This window comes from Atheta coriaria, unplaced genomic scaffold (genome assembly GCF_025399875.1).
Source record: "Atheta coriaria isolate IRGN ID8LTWV9N9 unplaced genomic scaffold, Caltech_Dcor_3.1 hic_scaffold_6_pilon, whole genome shotgun sequence".
NCBI lineage: Eukaryota > Metazoa > Arthropoda > Insecta > Coleoptera > Staphylinidae > Dalotia > Dalotia coriaria.
This window is the reverse complement of record NW_027045448.1, coordinates 14,728,254-14,745,138: the sequence shown is the minus strand read 5'-3', so window position 1 is coordinate 14,745,138 and position 16,885 is coordinate 14,728,254. Positions and strand designations below refer to the sequence as shown.

At 35.5% G+C, this 16,885-nt stretch overlaps 3 protein-coding genes across 5 annotated transcripts; 2 read left to right on the top strand and 1 right to left on the bottom strand.

The window, feature by feature from the left end:
- Nucleotides 1-19: 19 nt before the first annotated feature.
- Nucleotides 20-3,264, top strand: Pep (Protein on ecdysone puffs). Of its 3 annotated transcripts, none has more exons than XM_065304443.1 (7): nt 20-165; nt 410-774; nt 898-1,091; nt 1,396-1,821; nt 1,887-2,280; nt 2,468-2,693; nt 2,807-3,264. In XM_065304443.1, the coding sequence occupies exons 2-7, from the start codon at nt 427-429 to the stop codon at nt 3,001-3,003; spliced, it is 1,785 nt and encodes a 594-aa protein (XP_065160515.1). In that variant the 5' UTR covers nt 20-165; nt 410-426; the 3' UTR covers nt 3,004-3,264. The 3 variants fall into 3 exon arrangements, with proteins under 3 accessions (XP_065160515.1, XP_065160513.1, XP_065160514.1); XM_065304441.1 differs by having other exon boundaries at nt 2,468-2,750; XM_065304442.1 differs by lacking the exon at nt 20-165 and having other exon boundaries at nt 172-774; nt 2,468-2,750.
- A 6,945-nt stretch (nt 3,265-10,209) lies between these two features.
- On the bottom strand, nt 10,210-11,637 carry RpL7 (ribosomal protein L7). Its single transcript, XM_065305182.1, has 4 exons — nt 11,556-11,637; nt 11,002-11,319; nt 10,599-10,944; nt 10,210-10,371 (listed from the first exon to the last, which is right to left on the bottom strand). The coding sequence occupies exons 1-4, from the start codon at nt 11,564-11,566 to the stop codon at nt 10,261-10,263; spliced, it is 786 nt and encodes a 261-aa protein (XP_065161254.1). The 5' UTR covers nt 11,567-11,637; the 3' UTR covers nt 10,210-10,260.
- A 370-nt stretch (nt 11,638-12,007) lies between these two features.
- On the top strand, nt 12,008-16,883 carry LOC135794772 (uncharacterized). Its single transcript, XM_065306163.1, has 11 exons — nt 12,008-12,166; nt 12,224-12,825; nt 12,887-13,823; nt 13,884-14,062; nt 14,120-14,338; nt 14,432-15,065; nt 15,131-15,366; nt 15,426-15,872; nt 15,927-16,148; nt 16,217-16,606; nt 16,670-16,883. The coding sequence occupies exons 1-11, from the start codon at nt 12,151-12,153 to the stop codon at nt 16,823-16,825; spliced, it is 4,038 nt and encodes a 1,345-aa protein (XP_065162235.1). The 5' UTR covers nt 12,008-12,150; the 3' UTR covers nt 16,826-16,883.
- The last annotated feature ends 2 nt before the right edge of the window (nt 16,884-16,885 follow it).

Here is a 16,885-nt window from a genome sequence, read left to right as displayed (position 1 = left end):
TATTTGTTTGCAGTGTTGCCATTTACATTTAGTATTGAGACAGCGTCAAGTGTCATTCACTTGTGCGTTGCATTCACCTCTTTCACTTCATTGTCTTCGCAGCAGCCGGTGACGACGTCCATTTGTGACCTTGTATTGCTGATAGCGTGAACTTTAGCTAACCAGGTAGGTGCGCTACACTCTAATCAAATTAACACACGAAAATATAACAACAACTTCCGAGTCAAAGAAAACGATCGTGTTCCGTTAGCGTCCCTCTTCTTCGAGCGACGTAGAGTTTCACAGTATTCCATAAACTCGGATAGACCACACTCTCTCTGTGCCTCTCTGATACAATTACATCTGATTTAATACGATTTACAATGGCTGCATTTCTCTGTGTTTTTGATTGATCCGTTCGTTTCGCTAGTCGTAGTCGCACACAAAATGGCGAATCGAAGATTTGGGAATCAGGGTCCTCCGCAGCGAGGTAACTCGGGCGGGCGCAGTTTTGGTGGGCCCGCGTCGAACATTAGCCCCTGGCAAGGGGGCGCCCCACCCGGCGCGCCAGCCAATAATCAAAATATCCAAAGTCAACTGGCACTTGCTCTCACTAATCTCATCCAGCAGTCTACCCAGCCACCGTCTAACGACGGCCCGCCGTCGCTGCTCAATTTAAACACATCTCCCGGATTTTTCAATCAGGATCAGTATAATAATCAGAATCAGCCGCGATTCCCAGGCGGCAATCGCGGTAGGCAAGATTTCCGCCGCAATGAGCCTTACAATAATAAGGTACTTGTACACAATCATTCTGACAACAGTTTCTGCATTTTTATTGATTGCATCCAGCCTGAGCTGATATCTGATATGATCTGTTTCTTTTTCGTTTGTTGCATTTTTTCTCCACACCTCTAGAATCGTATGAGTGGCTGGCGTAATGATAACAATCGCAACCGAGGATCTAATCATTTCTCGTCACAAAAAAAAGACTTTAATTCTCGCGATAATCACAAGGGCCAGCGACCTACGCCAAGAGATAACTCTAAGAAATTTAATGATAAGCTTTCTTCTAAGCAAGAAAAACCAGCAGCTGAAGCAGCTGACAATGGGTAAGAGAATGATCTACTTTATTGTTATAATTAATTCTTTTTATATTTATATATAAAATATTATGTGTATCAGTACTTTCTTAATTGGCCTATCGTTTTCGCCGAAATTTTACTAATCGATACGAGACGAATGTTTCCTCCGGCATTAGTCCATCTGAGAGATGCTTGCGCACATGTCTTCATCTTCAATGTGCAGTATTTTTGATGTTTCAATAATGATTCAAAGAAAAGTCATCACACACAGTGTCATTTTTCTATTGTAGATCTTCTGAAACATTTGCTAATTTTATTTGTTTTGTGTTAGCAACAAGCAAGTCAAGCAACAGCAGCAACCACAACAACAGTTGGCACCTGCGGTTAAAGTTGAAGATGCACCCAAGTCTGAGGAACAGAAGGAAGATGGTCCAAAGCTGCCCACTAAGTATGACCACATCCCGAATGGGCTTTTGCATTGCTGCGTCTGCAATAAAAGCATGTGGGATGGTGAATCCTTCCAAAATCACGTTGGAGGCAAAGCGCATAAACAGATGATTGCCAGTTTAGAGGAAAGCTTCCAGATTACTGTTAATATTCTGCGTGAAAATATGCGTCTGACTGAGGAGCGTAAGGTGATTGAGTTCGAACGCATGAAGCGCTCACGTCGCTATCAACATAATAATCAACATGAGCCGGAGAGTCATTGCAACATGTGCGATTTGAAGTTTATGGGGAAGATTGTTTTGCACAGACAGTAAGTTATTATTATTTATTGCTAAAAACTTGAGATGATGTTAATTTGATTTTGTTTTGTATTAGGTCTGAAGGTCATCAAAGACTCAAGCGTTTTCTGCATCCAAAGTGTAGCAAATGTCATCTCGAGTTTACATCGCGCATGGAATGGGTGGATCATATCTTCCTGCCTGAGCATTTGCAAAAGGTTAAAGAGTATTTGGATAATAAGAACACTGACTACGGAGAGTACAAAATGTCGATGAAGGTTGACATTGACAATGATCCGCTTTTGGAAGAGAATATGCAGAACGAGGATGATAATCCGATTCTGGAGTTGTCTGATGATTTGAATAATCTCTTCAATCGCATTCCAGTCTTCAAACATGACCGCCCCTTGGCGAAGGATAGTTTGAAGCCGGCTACTGGATTCATCTGCGAGATGTGCAAGATGTTTATGCCTACAAAGGAAGCTTCTGAGGTAATTTATAGGATTAGAATTACATTGTAGCCTCTTTTAATTCCTTGAAAGTTATATATTAATTTCCTTGTTAACAGTTGCCTATCCGCGTAAAATTGCAAAAAAAAATTGTTTTTCGATTCCTTGAGCGTCGTTATAAAAAGGCTACAAGCGATATTATTGAATTATAATGATTTATATGTTTTAGGAGCACAATAAATCATATAAACACTACGTGAAGTTCGTCGAGACCATCAAGGCGAAGTACCAACGTCAGGCGAACGAGAAGAAAAAGGCTGACGAAGCAGCGACCAAGCAGGCCGCTGAAGCTAACACAACTGAAGTCGGCAAAGACGAAGTAATTGATGTCAAGAATGAACCCGAGACAACTTCTTCCACTAAAGTGGATGACGCTCAGAAAGAAAACGGAAATGGTAATAAAAATTGCCAAGAAGATGAGGAAGATGCCGCTTTTAATAATTTGTTAGATGGTATGTGTACAAGAGTTGTTCTGGTTTTGCATTGGATTGTTTTTAATTGTTTACAGATATCTACACCGAAGTGACAGCAGAGTCTGCCTTCGAGAGCAAGGAGTCTGCCCCAGTAAAGGAGGAGGATGTGGTGGAGATTAAAGAAGAGGAATCAGATGTTGTTGAGGTGGAGAAACCTATCACACGTCAAACGAGACGTTCTGCCGTGCGTGTCAACGGCACTCCTCCAGCCGCCAAGAAGGCGCGCTCTTAGATTTTTAATTTTGAACTTGCAATCATAATTAATTTTATGTTTTTTTATTTGCTAGGATTATTATACCCAAATAGATAAATCAGTTCTCGTGTATTCATATAGAGAAGTATGTATAATTTATGTATTGATAAGTATGTGTTGGGTAGGACTGAATAGTGCGATGAGCATGTATTTCTTCAAATGTATTTGGAGTAATTTGATGGTCTTATTTTTATAAATTTAGTTCAATAAGTATACTAAATAAATGACTTACAGATAAAAGTGCTTTCTGATTCTCTGATCTTATGGGTTTCTGTGGATAACCAAGGCCGATTTATCTTCTATTTTTATTTTTGTTTAGTGGATAAATTTTTACCTTAAAAATTGTAAATTGATGCGAAAGGGACTAATTTTTGACCAAAAAATTTTTCAATTAGATTTTTGTTCAGTTTCTGTGCGAAGTCAAAATTTTCTTTAAAAAATTTTCAACATAAAAAAGAGAAATCTTTTGCCTTTTTTATGACGAAATCTTTTTTCAGCAAATGCAACTTTTGAAATAATTGGAATTTTTAAATTCTGTTTTCGGTTTCTGAAAGATAATTTAATTCTATATCGACTATTTAAGTAATTATTTTCCTAGCATTAACCGTTTAGGCTCTGTTTGCAATTTTATTTATACATTTATATTTCCCACCATAATACGGTTAGGTGTTGAGGCGCTTATCAGAATTTTGCACCATGTAAACAACAGCGCACATGTTTTGAAACTAGTTTGGTTCTAACCGCCGGCCGGTACGTATTACTAATTGTATATTTAGTTTTATTCAACATTTTCATATTTGAATTCGTTTTATATTTAAACTTAAATATGTAGTGGTAAATGTTTAAACGTTTTTATTCAAAATCATTAAAATTATGAGACACTGATTTCTGTTAGTGTTAGGTTAGTTTTAGGGCTCTAGAAATTGAACATAAGCTAATTTTACAAATGTGTAGTACCTACCCATTTTAGGTCAATTTTGATTTCGTGTTTCAATCAAATATTTTGTTATGTTTTATTATCTTATGTGACGCGACGGGACAACAACCTAGGCGCGGTGCGGTGTAACGCGGTGGGTTAGCATGATTGTTGTTATTCTAGTTTTGCTTAGTTCACCTTGCGCTCTTGTGTTGAGTGCACGCGTTTTATTTTTATCGATGTTTCCAGTCATTCCTCGTGTTTCTCTTGTGTGTTTAATTCGGTAATCGTGTTGTATTTCTCCTGCCATCGACTGCATTTAATTGTCACTACTACGTGAGTGGGCATTTGTTGATAATTTAAAGCACGTGGAAACGGGAATTATGTAATTGTATGCGTGCGCGATTGCCGACGGACGTCTTCCGATTACTTATTATCCTAATTGGATGAATGTTCCCCTTGTGCAGTTTATGAAAGAGCGAAGTAAGTGTTTTGTTTTGTTTGGTATTTTTATCTTTACTACTATTTTTATGTTTACTTGTATGTATTTTTAAAAGTTATTAATAAAACACCTATTACATTTATAATCTTATTCACATTTCTATTTGGTACCCTCTTTGTCGTTTTTCAGTATTAAATAGTATGGCATATAACTTAAGTGCGTGGCGCAGGAAAAACATAAATAAAAGAATCAAATAACAATGATAAAAACACTCGGTGGTCGAGTGGAGACGTGCACCTGCTGGCATGCTTGCAGACACGGATCGAATCTCAGGTATAGAAGGCATTTTTCTCAAATATAAAAATATCAGGTGTAATTTCGGTTGCATATATGAATTGCAACGAATTATAAGAGAAATTGAAATACAAGTGAAGGCAATAAGAAGAGAAGTAAAGAAAGTAAATAGAGAAACGAGAACAGGGAAAAAGGAGAAAAAGAAGTAGAAGAGAAGAGGAGAGAAGAAAGGAAGAGAAAAGAGTAGAGAATAGGAGGAGATAGAAGAAAGAGAACAGGGGAGGAACAGATTTTTAAATTTTTTGGCACGTGTCGTTATAAGACAGTCTACGGTCGATCTCCCGGAGGCGCTCTGGTCGATCGCCCACTGCTTCGGTGCGTCCATTGCTCCCGGCCCATCCTACAGCTACGATGTCTCTGCGCTTCATCCCCGAAATTATCAGGCATATCAACAATTTTTATGGGATCACCCCCAGAGAGAGGGAACCCTTATAAGAACATCCTTAAGGACTTGTAAAATATTTCTAATTTTTAAGTCGCCTCAAGAGAGGACACTTAAAAACATTCTTACAAGTTCTGACCTGCAGCTGAAATGAAAGATGGAGCACACAAATCATACAGGATACCTTAACAATTTTTATAGAGGGGATCATCCTGAGAGAGGAACTCTCTTAGAGACCCTACCCGTAATGATAGAAGGCGAACACATAAATGAAAGTAGTCAATATATCTTACTATTTCTTTACAATAAATAGAATACAAGTTTTGATTTTACAAGTCAACGGAATTCGTGCCGCCATATTGAACAGGACTTTACGACCTTCTTAGCCGCGCACATCTAACGCCAGCTAAATGTAGCAAGTACCACTTCATAAAGTAAGTGAGATAAACAAATTAGCAACAGCCCATTTTCTACGCCAGTGGAAACAACATACAGGGTGTTACAAATGGAAAATTTAAAATGGAAACAGAAAAACATTTAAGCACAACAAATATCGCTGGTTTTTCACCCAATGTCTGGAAAACTAATATACAGGGTGTTACAAAAAGAAAATTATAATGGTTTTATACAAAACACAGGCTACAATGAGAAAAACATTTATCTGAATCATTTTCGCATGACACTACGGAAAACTAATATACAGGGTGTATGCGAAAGAAAATCAAAAGTTCCTTAGGTGAAACATGAAAAAATTTTACTCTTTTTCAATTTTTCACAGAAGAACAAGGAACATTTATATACAGGGTGATACAAATCGATACAAAAAGGGAAAAAAGGAAAAACCAACTTTTAAGCAGGAGAACGCTTAGAAACAATACACAAGATAATACAAGAAGAAAGCATTAGAAGAGAAATATTAGATATTTAACAATTGCCCAAGGAAAAGCAATGAAGAATAAAAGAAATAGTGATACAATAATATAAAAAATAAATTAAGATTAAATCATTTTCCCTTTGGATAACAAGAAAATGTGAATCCTTATTGTACGAGTAAAACAATGGACCAGCAGCACGCAACACGCCATAGGCTGTAGCGAAGGCAAAGAAACACATCCGACGGCACGCGACAATCTTGAACAACGAGTATTGTAATGTGTGCATAAAACGCGATAAAAGACAAAATTAATACAGCTATCTATCAATCAATTTTAAATGTAAATATGAAACTAGTATAAAAAAACATACCTTGATGCAAAATAAATGTTTCGCTTGTGTAGTATCCAATCACTTATAGGCATATTAATTACGCACATTACAGCAACGATGAAACACGCGTATAATACTAGAATACGAAAATAATTAAATTCAAAATGTAGTTGATAACGTCTTTTTACATTAAATGAATATAATCGAAGAGTATCCACGGCCGACGGTACTCGTACATCATTCACACGTTAACTCGAATAACGCGAATATACTCGTACAACCCGCGTTTAACAAACACCGCACATCACCCTCGTGCAATCGAACGAATCAATTACAGATCTATTAGGAATATTGCATAATAACTCAAAAAAAAAATTAACAAGGGTTCGCGAAGCGCACAGTTCACCGGACGATCAAAATTAGACTAACACCGTTTGCAAGCCGACCGCGTGTGCCGAGAATGTGGCGACGGCACACAAGTTGAAGATAACAAAAACGTGTTTGTTTATAAACACAGATAGTAACAGTGTAAGATGCTAGAACAATTCTATATAGTATGCATTGAACATTTACGTATACTCGTATTATAAGGAACATAGACTGCAGATGCATCACGGCCGAAAGACGTCTAAAATAGTTACCTACACGATAAAGAAATGCACCTAACAACACAATAAATAATGAATAATATAACTCGCGTTACGGAATTTTCTATCAAGACATTTCCATACTTGGAGATACAGAATTAAAATCCGCATCTAATAAAATTATTCCGGACTTAGAATTAGGCTGCGTTCGCGTGTTATAATAGAAAACTACAATTCCAGCGCAACAAGTACAAGTACGTATACACACAACTATCAATATAACTCGCGCAAAAAATTTTCCAGCCAGCAAAGTTCGATACAGGAGATACAGATTTAAATTCCGCATCTAATAAAGCATCTGACTTAGAATTGACTGCTCCGCGCGTTATGACAAAAAACTACAATTCCTAGCGCAACGAGTACAAATGCGTATACACACAACTATTAATATATAACTCGCGCAAAAAATTCTTTTGAGCAATAAAGTTCGGATACAGGAGATATTGGTGATTTAAATTCCGCATCTAATAAAGTTATTCCGACTAAGAATTAGACCGCGTTCGCGTGTTGGCGACAAAAAAAAAAACTACAATTCCTTAAAAACGAGAGTACAAATGCGTATACACACAACCATTAACGGCAACTCTCGCGTAAAAATTTTGAGCAATAAAGTTCGATACAGGAGATACAGATTTACCCGCATCTAACAAAAGTTGGTTCCGACTGAATTAGACTGCGCCTGCGTGTTGCGACAAAAACTACAAATTCCTAGCGCAACGAGTACAAAATGCGTATACCACACAAATTCATAATATAACTCTCGCAAAAAATTTTGAGCAATAAAGTTCGGATAAGCAGGAGATACAGATTTAAATTCCGCATCTAATAAAGTATTCCGGACTAAGAATTGTGACTGCGTTCGCGTAAGTTGCGACAAAAATCTGGCTACCTTAAGCGCAATGAGTACAAATGCGTATACACAACTATTAATATAACTCGCGTAAAAAATTTTTTGAGCAATAAAGTTCGATACAGGGAGATAGATGATTACACTGATTAATTATGTTATGACAAAAAAAAAACTACACCCTAGCGCAACGAGTACAAAATGCGTATACACACAACTATTAATATAACTCTCGCGTAAAAAAAATTTTTGAGCACAAGTTCGATACAGGAGATACAGATTTAAATTCCGCATCTAATAAAGTTATTCCGACTAAGAATTAGACTGCCGTTCGCGTGTTATGACAAAAACTACAATTCCTAGCGCAACGAGTACAAATGCGTATACACACAACTATTAATATAACTCGCGTAAAAAAATTTTGAGCAATAAAGTTCGATACAGGAGATACAGATTTTAAATTCCGCATCTAATAAAAGTTATTCCGGACTAAGAATTAGACCGCGTTCGCGTGTTATGACAAAAACTACAAATCTTCTAGCGCAACGAGTACAAAATGCGTATACACAATAACCATTAATATAACTCGCGCAAAAAAAAATTTTGAGCAATAAAAGTTCGATACAGGAGATACAGATTTAAATTCCGCATCTAATAAAGTTATTCCGACTAAGAATTCAGACCGCGTTCGCGTGTTATGACAAAAACTACAATTCCCTAGCGCAACGAGTACAAATGCGTATACACACAACTATTACTATAACTCGCGTAAAAATTTTGAGCAATAAAGTTCGATACAGGAGATACAGATTTAAATTCCGCATCTAATAAAGTTATTCCGACTAAGAATTAGACCGCGTCTTCGCGTGTTATGACAAAAAAACTACAATTCCTAGCGCAACGAGTACAAATGCGTATACACACAACTATTAATATAACTCGCGTAAAAAAATTTTTGAGCAATAAAGTTCGATACAGGGAGATACAGATTTAAATTCCGCATCTAATAAAGTTATTCCGGACTAAGAATTAGACCGCGTTCGCGTGTTATGACAAAAAAACTACAATTCCTAGCGCAACGAGTACAAATGCGTATACACACAACTATTAATATAACTCGCGTAAAAAAATTTTTTAGCAATAAAGTTCGATACAGGGAGATACAGATTTAAATTCCGCATCTAATAAAGTTATTCCGGACTTAGAATTAGGCCGCGTTCGCGTGTTATAATAAAAAAAACTACATTCAAGCAGAGTTTACCGAACACCGCACATCCTCGTACAGTCCGACAAATCAATTAGGAATATTACACAATCACGCCAAAATAATTAAGAAATGTAAACTTATGGATCGCGAAGGCGCGCGCGTGCAGATCACCGGACGATCAAAATTTGACTAACACCGTTTGCAAGCCGACCGCGTGTGCCGAGAATGTGGCGACGGCACAAAAGTTGAAACAGATAACAAAAACTGGTTTGTTTATATACACAGATAGTAACAGTGTAAGATGCTAGAACAATTCTACATAGAAAGCAGTGAATATTTACGTATATTATATGGAACACTGCATTATAAGGAAGACTGCAGATGCGTCACGGCCGAAATACGTCGGCTTCACTAAAAAATAGTTACTCTACGCAATAGACATGAAACATGTAACTAACAACACAATAAATAACTATCGGCATTATTATCTGGAACTTATAAGCATAGGAGTAATTTTCTCATAAAAAAAATTGTACTTCAATCTACTATATAAAAATAAATCGAGTTTCCCGATTCCGATATCAGAACAATTCTAACTTCTAATTTTCGACATAAAAATGAGCAATTTTTTGCCTTTTTTATGACAAAATTTTTTTTCAGCAAATGCTTTCGAAATAATTACAATTTTTAAATTCTTGTTTTCGTATTCTGGAAGATAATTAAATTCTACTATTGAAGTAATTATTTATCCATCAGTATAAGGCCATCTACAATTATTTCACTAGTATAGTAGTATTTCTTAATATTACAATCATTTCCTAGTATTTCTTGTAAATTTAGAATTGTACGATGATTATAAAAAGCCCTGATTAAACTAAAAGTTCCTATAAAAGTAGCCTTACTATATACAATCGTGTTACGTCGTTTTTTCTCGTGTTGCCTTGACCTTGAATATGAAATTTCTTTGCGCAAGTGGTGGCAACGTTGCATATTTGAATTCTTTGGATCAACCCCTATTGGTCACACAATACGACGAAACAAGACAAGAGGTGATTGCAAACAGATTTTAATCTTCGGGAGAACGTTGAAAAACTATTCTTGTCACAAAGTTTTTACCACTGGAATAAAATAATTACTTTTTAGGAAACTTAAGTTAACCAAAATTAATAATCATGTCCGAAATATTAATTTTTCTTATTTTTAATTTATTTTTTGTATAAACAGAAGTTACAACTCTAGACCATTCGCCTAAGGAGTTCGTTTATCTTGTCCTCCCGGTTACCAAAGTCACCACCCTCAACGTAGTGGTTTGTCTTCTTGCGCCATCCGCCAGTTGGTGTGTTTAACTGCAATTATAAAAACACACATCCAATAAAACAACTACTCAAACAAAACTTTCATGCAAAAACAATAAAAATGTTTGCAACTTTCACAAGATACAATTAAATAAACATTTAAAAATATCTTACTTTAAATTACAAATTAATCTATCCAGAGCTTTTAATCATAACATTTTTGGTTTAAATGCTATGAAGATCTGACTGGATGTCACATTGAAAATTGAATTGTTTACCTTGAAGGGCCACAAGAAGTTTGAGGCATATTTGAAGTTTGTGCCCACAGTGAAGATCTCATGAATCAGGTCTTCAGTGCAGATCATGTTAGCCTTGCCCAGCTTGTCTTCAATGATCTGATTGCTGGTGATTGGTTTACGCTGTCCGTCAATCTTGGCGAAACCACGCTTGTACACCAACTCGCGCACCGACTTCAGATTGGGATAACCCCAAGTGATGTACGGCTCGCAGATACGCATCATGTTGACCGTAGCCTTGTTCAGACGGATGAAGACGCCGTTGTTGATTTGCAACAAACGGAACAACTTCAGGACCTTGCGTACTTTGGGGGCAACTTTGTTGATACTAAAATAAAGAAATTATTAGTTTTATGAATGTTTTAGAAGAATATTTTTTACTTACCCACGGATACGAATGACGAATGCCAGTTTAGCTTCACCGGGGATATAATAGTTGCCGCGGTTACGCGCCTGGCGGATCAACCTGATCTCGTCACGCTCTTTCAGCCTGTATTCCTTGACGTACTCTTCAGCGCGCTTGAAGATCATCTTCCTCTTCTTAATGCCCTCGGTGCGCTTCTTGATGGTGTTTTGCACGCGAGCCTTGCGGGCGGCATCGCGACGCTGACGGTGCTTGAGCACCGATTCTGGCACCGCCGGCAAGCCCTTCGCCGTCTTCGGCTTGGGTGCGGCGGCTGTTTTTGGCTTCGCGTCCTTTGCACTAAAAGTTCAAAACAGACATCAGTTACAAATCATTACTAACCTCTCAACACAAGAATGTAAACACGTTCCACTGGCACTAAGTTTTCATTAATTTTCACTTGTTATGTGGACAAAATACATCTAGCACTTTGTAGATGAATAATTCATTAATTAATAGTAACTTATAAGTGTCAGAAACTGTTTTATTTCAAGCGGATGATTGAAAATTTAGTTTGGAAAATGTTTGGAACTTACGTCGGCGCCATTGCTATCACGTAAAAGAAGGAAACCGAACCTGTCAAGTTGCCTCAGAGAAATAAAGTGTGCTGCCTCCTAGCGGCAACCATGAAAGTAGTATATGGAAGTTACCAGATTTAAAAAAGTTACTGAAGTTAGAATTTACTAAACACTGTGTTTAAAGAAAAGATTTTTATTATTAAGAATAATTTAGCATAATTATAAAAAATAATACCAAAGTACATTTATTTAAACTTGGTGTAGATGTTATAACATATAATATTCAAATTTAATGTATTTTAACAACACAAGGATTTATTCTGACCCAAATTCTTGAAATTTAACAAACTGTATACGAGATTAGTGACTTTCTATAAAAACTTTGGTTACTTTCAATAATTTATTTCAACTGTCACCAGTTACATTATATACGTAAATGCAATAGTGACAATTCCAATACTCTTCATCCGTCTCATTCAACCTCAACAAACGCACGTGGGTTTTGTGTGTTTTGTTTTGTGGTTAGCTCAGTTACCTAGTTAGAGTAGTGCAATGTTTTAGTAGTTTACTAAATAAAAACAAATGTGACTTTGCAACAACATAAAAATTCATTATGACGATTAAAGAAGGTATTAATCCACACACTGCTTTATATCTGTCCTATAATTTTAAACATTTCCAAATAGGTTTATTACAATTGCTAAACAACAATGATGAACCTCTACCTAAACGACTTAAAATCGCCGACAACGCGTTCAAATGCGATGAAGTACGCATCGAGCATCGTGAATTGTTTCTCTTGAAGTGGTTGGCACAAACAGAAATATCTAATAACAGCTTAACATCCTGGCAACAATGCAGTTCTTGGCTATCTTCAGATACTTTCAGGGAACTAAAATCACCAAACTTTACAAACAATGATGTTAAACTATTCCTACAAAGAGTGGAAGAGGAATTCAAGTGTGAAGATGTTGAAATTCACAATGTATTGATAACAGTTGTGTATTCCATTGTGGATTGTAGAATATTTCAACACTATTTCAGAGAAAACTTGATTGAATACATAAAATTCCTTCAAAATATCTTACAAAACTGTGGAAACAGTGAAACATTGATAAATTTGTTGGCCAGACATGAAAAATTATTTGGAAGGAGGTTTACAATCATTCCTGACTTCTACAATTTGTTTATTCAGGAGTTATTTCCTTCTTTTGTTCAAATTTTGATCAAATTTCCAATTACTGAGGGTGACAGATTATTTCTACGTTTATCACAAATAATACAAAAGGTATATTATATAAATAACACAAAAATTTCCTTAAAAAAACACAATTTTTAAACATTTTTAGAATGTATTCAGTAAAAAGCAAGATGAATATTCGAATATACTCACGAAATTATGGACAAACACTGATAATGAAGATTTAAACACTGAAATTCTGCAAGTATTTCTTCAACTGCTGCAAGTGTCAAAAAAATGCAACCCAACATACGTCTATCATGCGCATATATTACTCTTCAATGCATTTTGTAGAACTTTCAAACAAAATTCAACTGTTTCTTACTATTTCTTCGTATATTTACTACAAAATTTAGGATTTTCTTCTGATAAACTAAACAATTCATCAAATACATCCGCGGACTTTAATTTGTCGTTGAATGGATTAATAGGTCTATTGGAAATTATACAGATGAATAATTTAAAATTTGATGTTAAAATCAATGACATATCTTTTGAGGATCTTATCCAAAAACTTCTATTATGTATAATTAGCAAAACAAAGTCGCCTATCGACACAAAATGCTTTGAGATAATTGATTTAATCATAAAAATAAGTCCGTTGACTATCGAATCGATTATATCACCGCTTTTGATTTACTTGATGTGCTCAAGCAAAGAAAAGTTTGCAACTCAATACGCATCTGTCATGTGCAATGTATTTGATGTGTTTTCGAAACTTCATCGCTTACAAAATTTAATTTCAAAGATAATTCGCACTTTGCAACCCGTTTATGTTGATGATGATATGACTAATCATTTAGAAAGCTTAGAATTAGACGATTTTGATTTTATCGGTAAAGTTTCAAAGAGTTTGAAGGAAGAAATCAATGCAGTTGAAGATTATGTTGAATTGGATGTTAATGAAATCTTGCCAAATGCAGTTCTTGAAAAGTTTAGCGCTGGTACTGTTGCCATGGCAACTAAACAAATGAGTAACTTGTTTAAAACATTTACATTCCACTTGGATGAGTTGATTGGACAAGATTTGGCAGAGAAATCAAAAAGTAAGTGGAATTTAATTTAAATTTTAATGATTTTTCTTTAATATTATGTTTAATTTACAGAAACAAGCTATGTGACGTTCATAGAGGTAATAAACCGATTGCTTTGCCATTATTTAGAGAATATAAATTTGTCTGGCAGTTTTAAAATTGCAAATGTTACCGAAAAACTTGTTAAACACCTTGATGAAACGCAAAGTGTGCTGGAAAAGTTTGGTAATTCTTTGGTCGGGATAGAACATGTAAGAAAATATTTAATTTACTATAAAAATGGAGATGTTTAATGTGAAATGTTTTAGAATCAGAATTTAATGCGAGTTTTCCTGCAATTGAGTTACGTCTGGGGTGAATTGAAAATATTAGTGCTGCACAATGGAGAGTCTTTAAGTGAGGTTAAGGATTCTGAAGTGAGTTCGTGTAATATCACGTGTTTGCATTCGTATTTGCCTGCGCAGACGTGGTGTTTGATTGCTGAACGCATTTCGAATTTTGGGGAAGTACTGTGTAAGAAAATCATGGTACGTTTTGAATAATTTATGCAAAATTCAAAATTAAGTTAAGTTAATTTGTTAAAACAATTAAACTTTCCATGTTTTGCTTAATATTATTAGGAAAAGTTATGGATTCAAAAGATTCGTTATTTAATCCTTTCTGGAATGGATACATCCGCAGTAAACGAACATATTTCGACACTTGTTAAAACAATTACACCGATTGAAGAATACTATGAGTATTTACTGTCGAATGAGTTTGCTGCGCATGCAATTTTGAATCGTATGGACGCAAAATCATTAGTTTCGATTGCTGACTGCGTTTTGAAGGATGCTACTCAAAACACAGCAATTTTAAAGCGTGTTATTGAAAGCCGCCATTTTGTTTCTGCGCTTATTTACTCCATGTTAAGAAAAATGAACAAAATATTCAAAAAGGAAGCGAAACAATTGAATTGTGAGTTTATTTCATGTGCGCTTTTTACACATTTTGGTGAAAATCTTCTCCAAGAAGAAATAAATGTGGAAGATATGCATTTAAAAGATTTCTTTGAAAATGCAAACGAAGCAAGCAATAATATCGATGCAGATAAATTTGCAGGATATTTTACTCTCATAAAACAATTACCGATTGTTTTTATTGATAAATCAATACAAAATGTATTGTTTTATTATTTATTGGGAGTATTTCTTGATATTAAGTCTACGAAACAAAATGGCGACGCTGTCAATGACTTGGAGCAAATATTACTAGGTAAGCAACTATATCTACGCAAGTAATACCCAAAATTGTTGTTTATAATATTATTTTTAATTTAGGACTGGCACAAAATAGAATTCTTGTTCTGGATGCCTGTCTACCTGCCAAATTAATGCTTAAAACAATAATAACCAACTTTGACAAGGCACAAGATCTGTTTATTCTGTTAATTCCTAGTCGACACACAGATGGCAGCAGTTTCAACAAAGCTTTGGATTATTTAACGGAAAAGAAGAATTTGAAGGATGATAAACATATTAAATGTTTGCTGGTGCTTATAAAACATTTACGCAAAGTAAGTATTTATTTTTATAGTAATCAAACATTTTTTAATTCTTTTTTTAATTATTTAAGTATAAAAAGTCACGTGAATTACTACAAAACGTCAAAACTAATCTTCAACAACTATGTGAGTCGTTGTTACCACGAATTGCAACATCAAACGAAACTCATTCGATTTATTTGGAAATTTTGATCGAATGCTTGTATAATGACAAAGTTCCTGTCGATGAAAACATTAAAACAGTCCTGGAGGAATATTTAAGTAAATTATTCACCCAAGAAGTGGAAATCAGCAATGGAGACTTGGAATTATTCAATTTTGCATTGACAAATGAATATCTTGATGATGCAAAATCAACTAACGAAGTTTTCATTTCAAATGTAGCGAAATCTTTGCTAAATGTGAAGATTACATCAAATTCTGTTCATGTTTATGCTTCTAACATTGTAAATGTATTGCAAAAGATACAAAAAACTGAAATATTCAACGAATTCTTAACGAAACTACTTCAAAAAGCTGTAAGTCATAAAATATCGAGGTTATGATGTGATTTTTGACAGTTTGGTATTTAGATAACCTCAATTGACAGCCCCGGGGATCTTGCACTTGAAATGCAAGTTTGGCATCAGATTCTCAGCTCACCAATGAAGACTGAAAAGGCAGAAGTCTTCCAGAAAGTTATCGAAGAGTTATTAGTGACTTTATTTAACAAATTACGCGCTGGCGACGCTGGAAAAGAAAATATATTAAATATTCTCATTGATCTTGAACTAAATTTACTACAAAACACGCAGGTAACATTGCTAAATACATTTATTGTAACATTGATTGTTATTCATTTGTTTTTCTTATATTTTGACAGCATTTATTAACATCGACTAGTTTGGACTTATGCTTCGCCACGATAACACAGCGCATGCACCTGTTGGACAATTTTGAGCTGTCATACAAGCGCAGTATGGAAATGCTTGAAGCAATGTTGAAATATCGTCAAGCATTGATCAGTGACCGTCTGTCTGTGTTCCTACAAGAATATCGCATGCTGTTGTCCGCTCTATGCGCGCACAGCGACACTGCAAACAAACAATATGATGACAAACATTTCGACAAGATGGCCGAATTGGCACATGCGCTGGAAAAGTTAACGATTAACTTGTGTAAACTACGTGAACACGTCGCTAGCGTCGCTATTTACCTAATTGCTGATATTCTTAAGGAATTCGAAACGATTGCAATCTATCCTGCGGTCAAGGTAAACTTTTTAAAAATATCTAGTTAGTTACTTTTACAACCGCTAGTTTTTTTCATTCTCTAGTTGGCACTAAACAACTGCGTGTATAACCTAATCGCGCTATGCAACCAACACGGCATCTCATGCTTGATGCGCGCGCTTAGCCCCGGCTCAACGGAGATGTTCAAGATGGCGTACGACAACTACAAGAAGTACCATCGATTCACCGGTAAAGTGTGATCAAATTCATCTCTGAGTGTGTGGAGAGTGGTAGAAAGGTAAATTGATTGTTCATTGTCA

Excerpts from the sequence above, each read along its gene's own strand:
- Pep (XM_065304441.1), top strand. The coding sequence starts at position 427 with ATGGCGAATCGAAGATTTGGGAATCAGGGTCCTCCGCAGCGAGGTAAC. Across the intron at positions 1,822-1,886 it reads AAGATTGTTTTGCACAGACA|GTCTGAAGGTCATCAAAGAC; the intron begins GTAAGTTATTAT and ends GTTTTGTATTAG. Across the intron at positions 2,751-2,806 it reads TTTTAATAATTTGTTAGATG|ATATCTACACCGAAGTGACA; the intron begins GTATGTGTACAA and ends AATTGTTTACAG.
- LOC135794772 (XM_065306163.1), top strand. Across the intron at positions 13,824-13,883 it reads TTTGGCAGAGAAATCAAAAA|AAACAAGCTATGTGACGTTC; the intron begins GTAAGTGGAATT and ends TTTAATTTACAG. Across the intron at positions 14,339-14,431 it reads TACTGTGTAAGAAAATCATG|GAAAAGTTATGGATTCAAAA; the intron begins GTACGTTTTGAA and ends TAATATTATTAG.
- RpL7 (XM_065305182.1), bottom strand. Across the intron at positions 10,945-11,001 it reads TTCGTCATTCGTATCCGTGG|TATCAACAAAGTTGCCCCCA; the intron begins GTAAGTAAAAAA and ends TCTTTATTTTAG. Across the intron at positions 10,372-10,598 it reads ACTTCTTGTGGCCCTTCAAG|TTAAACACACCAACTGGCGG; the intron begins GTAAACAATTCA and ends TTATAATTGCAG.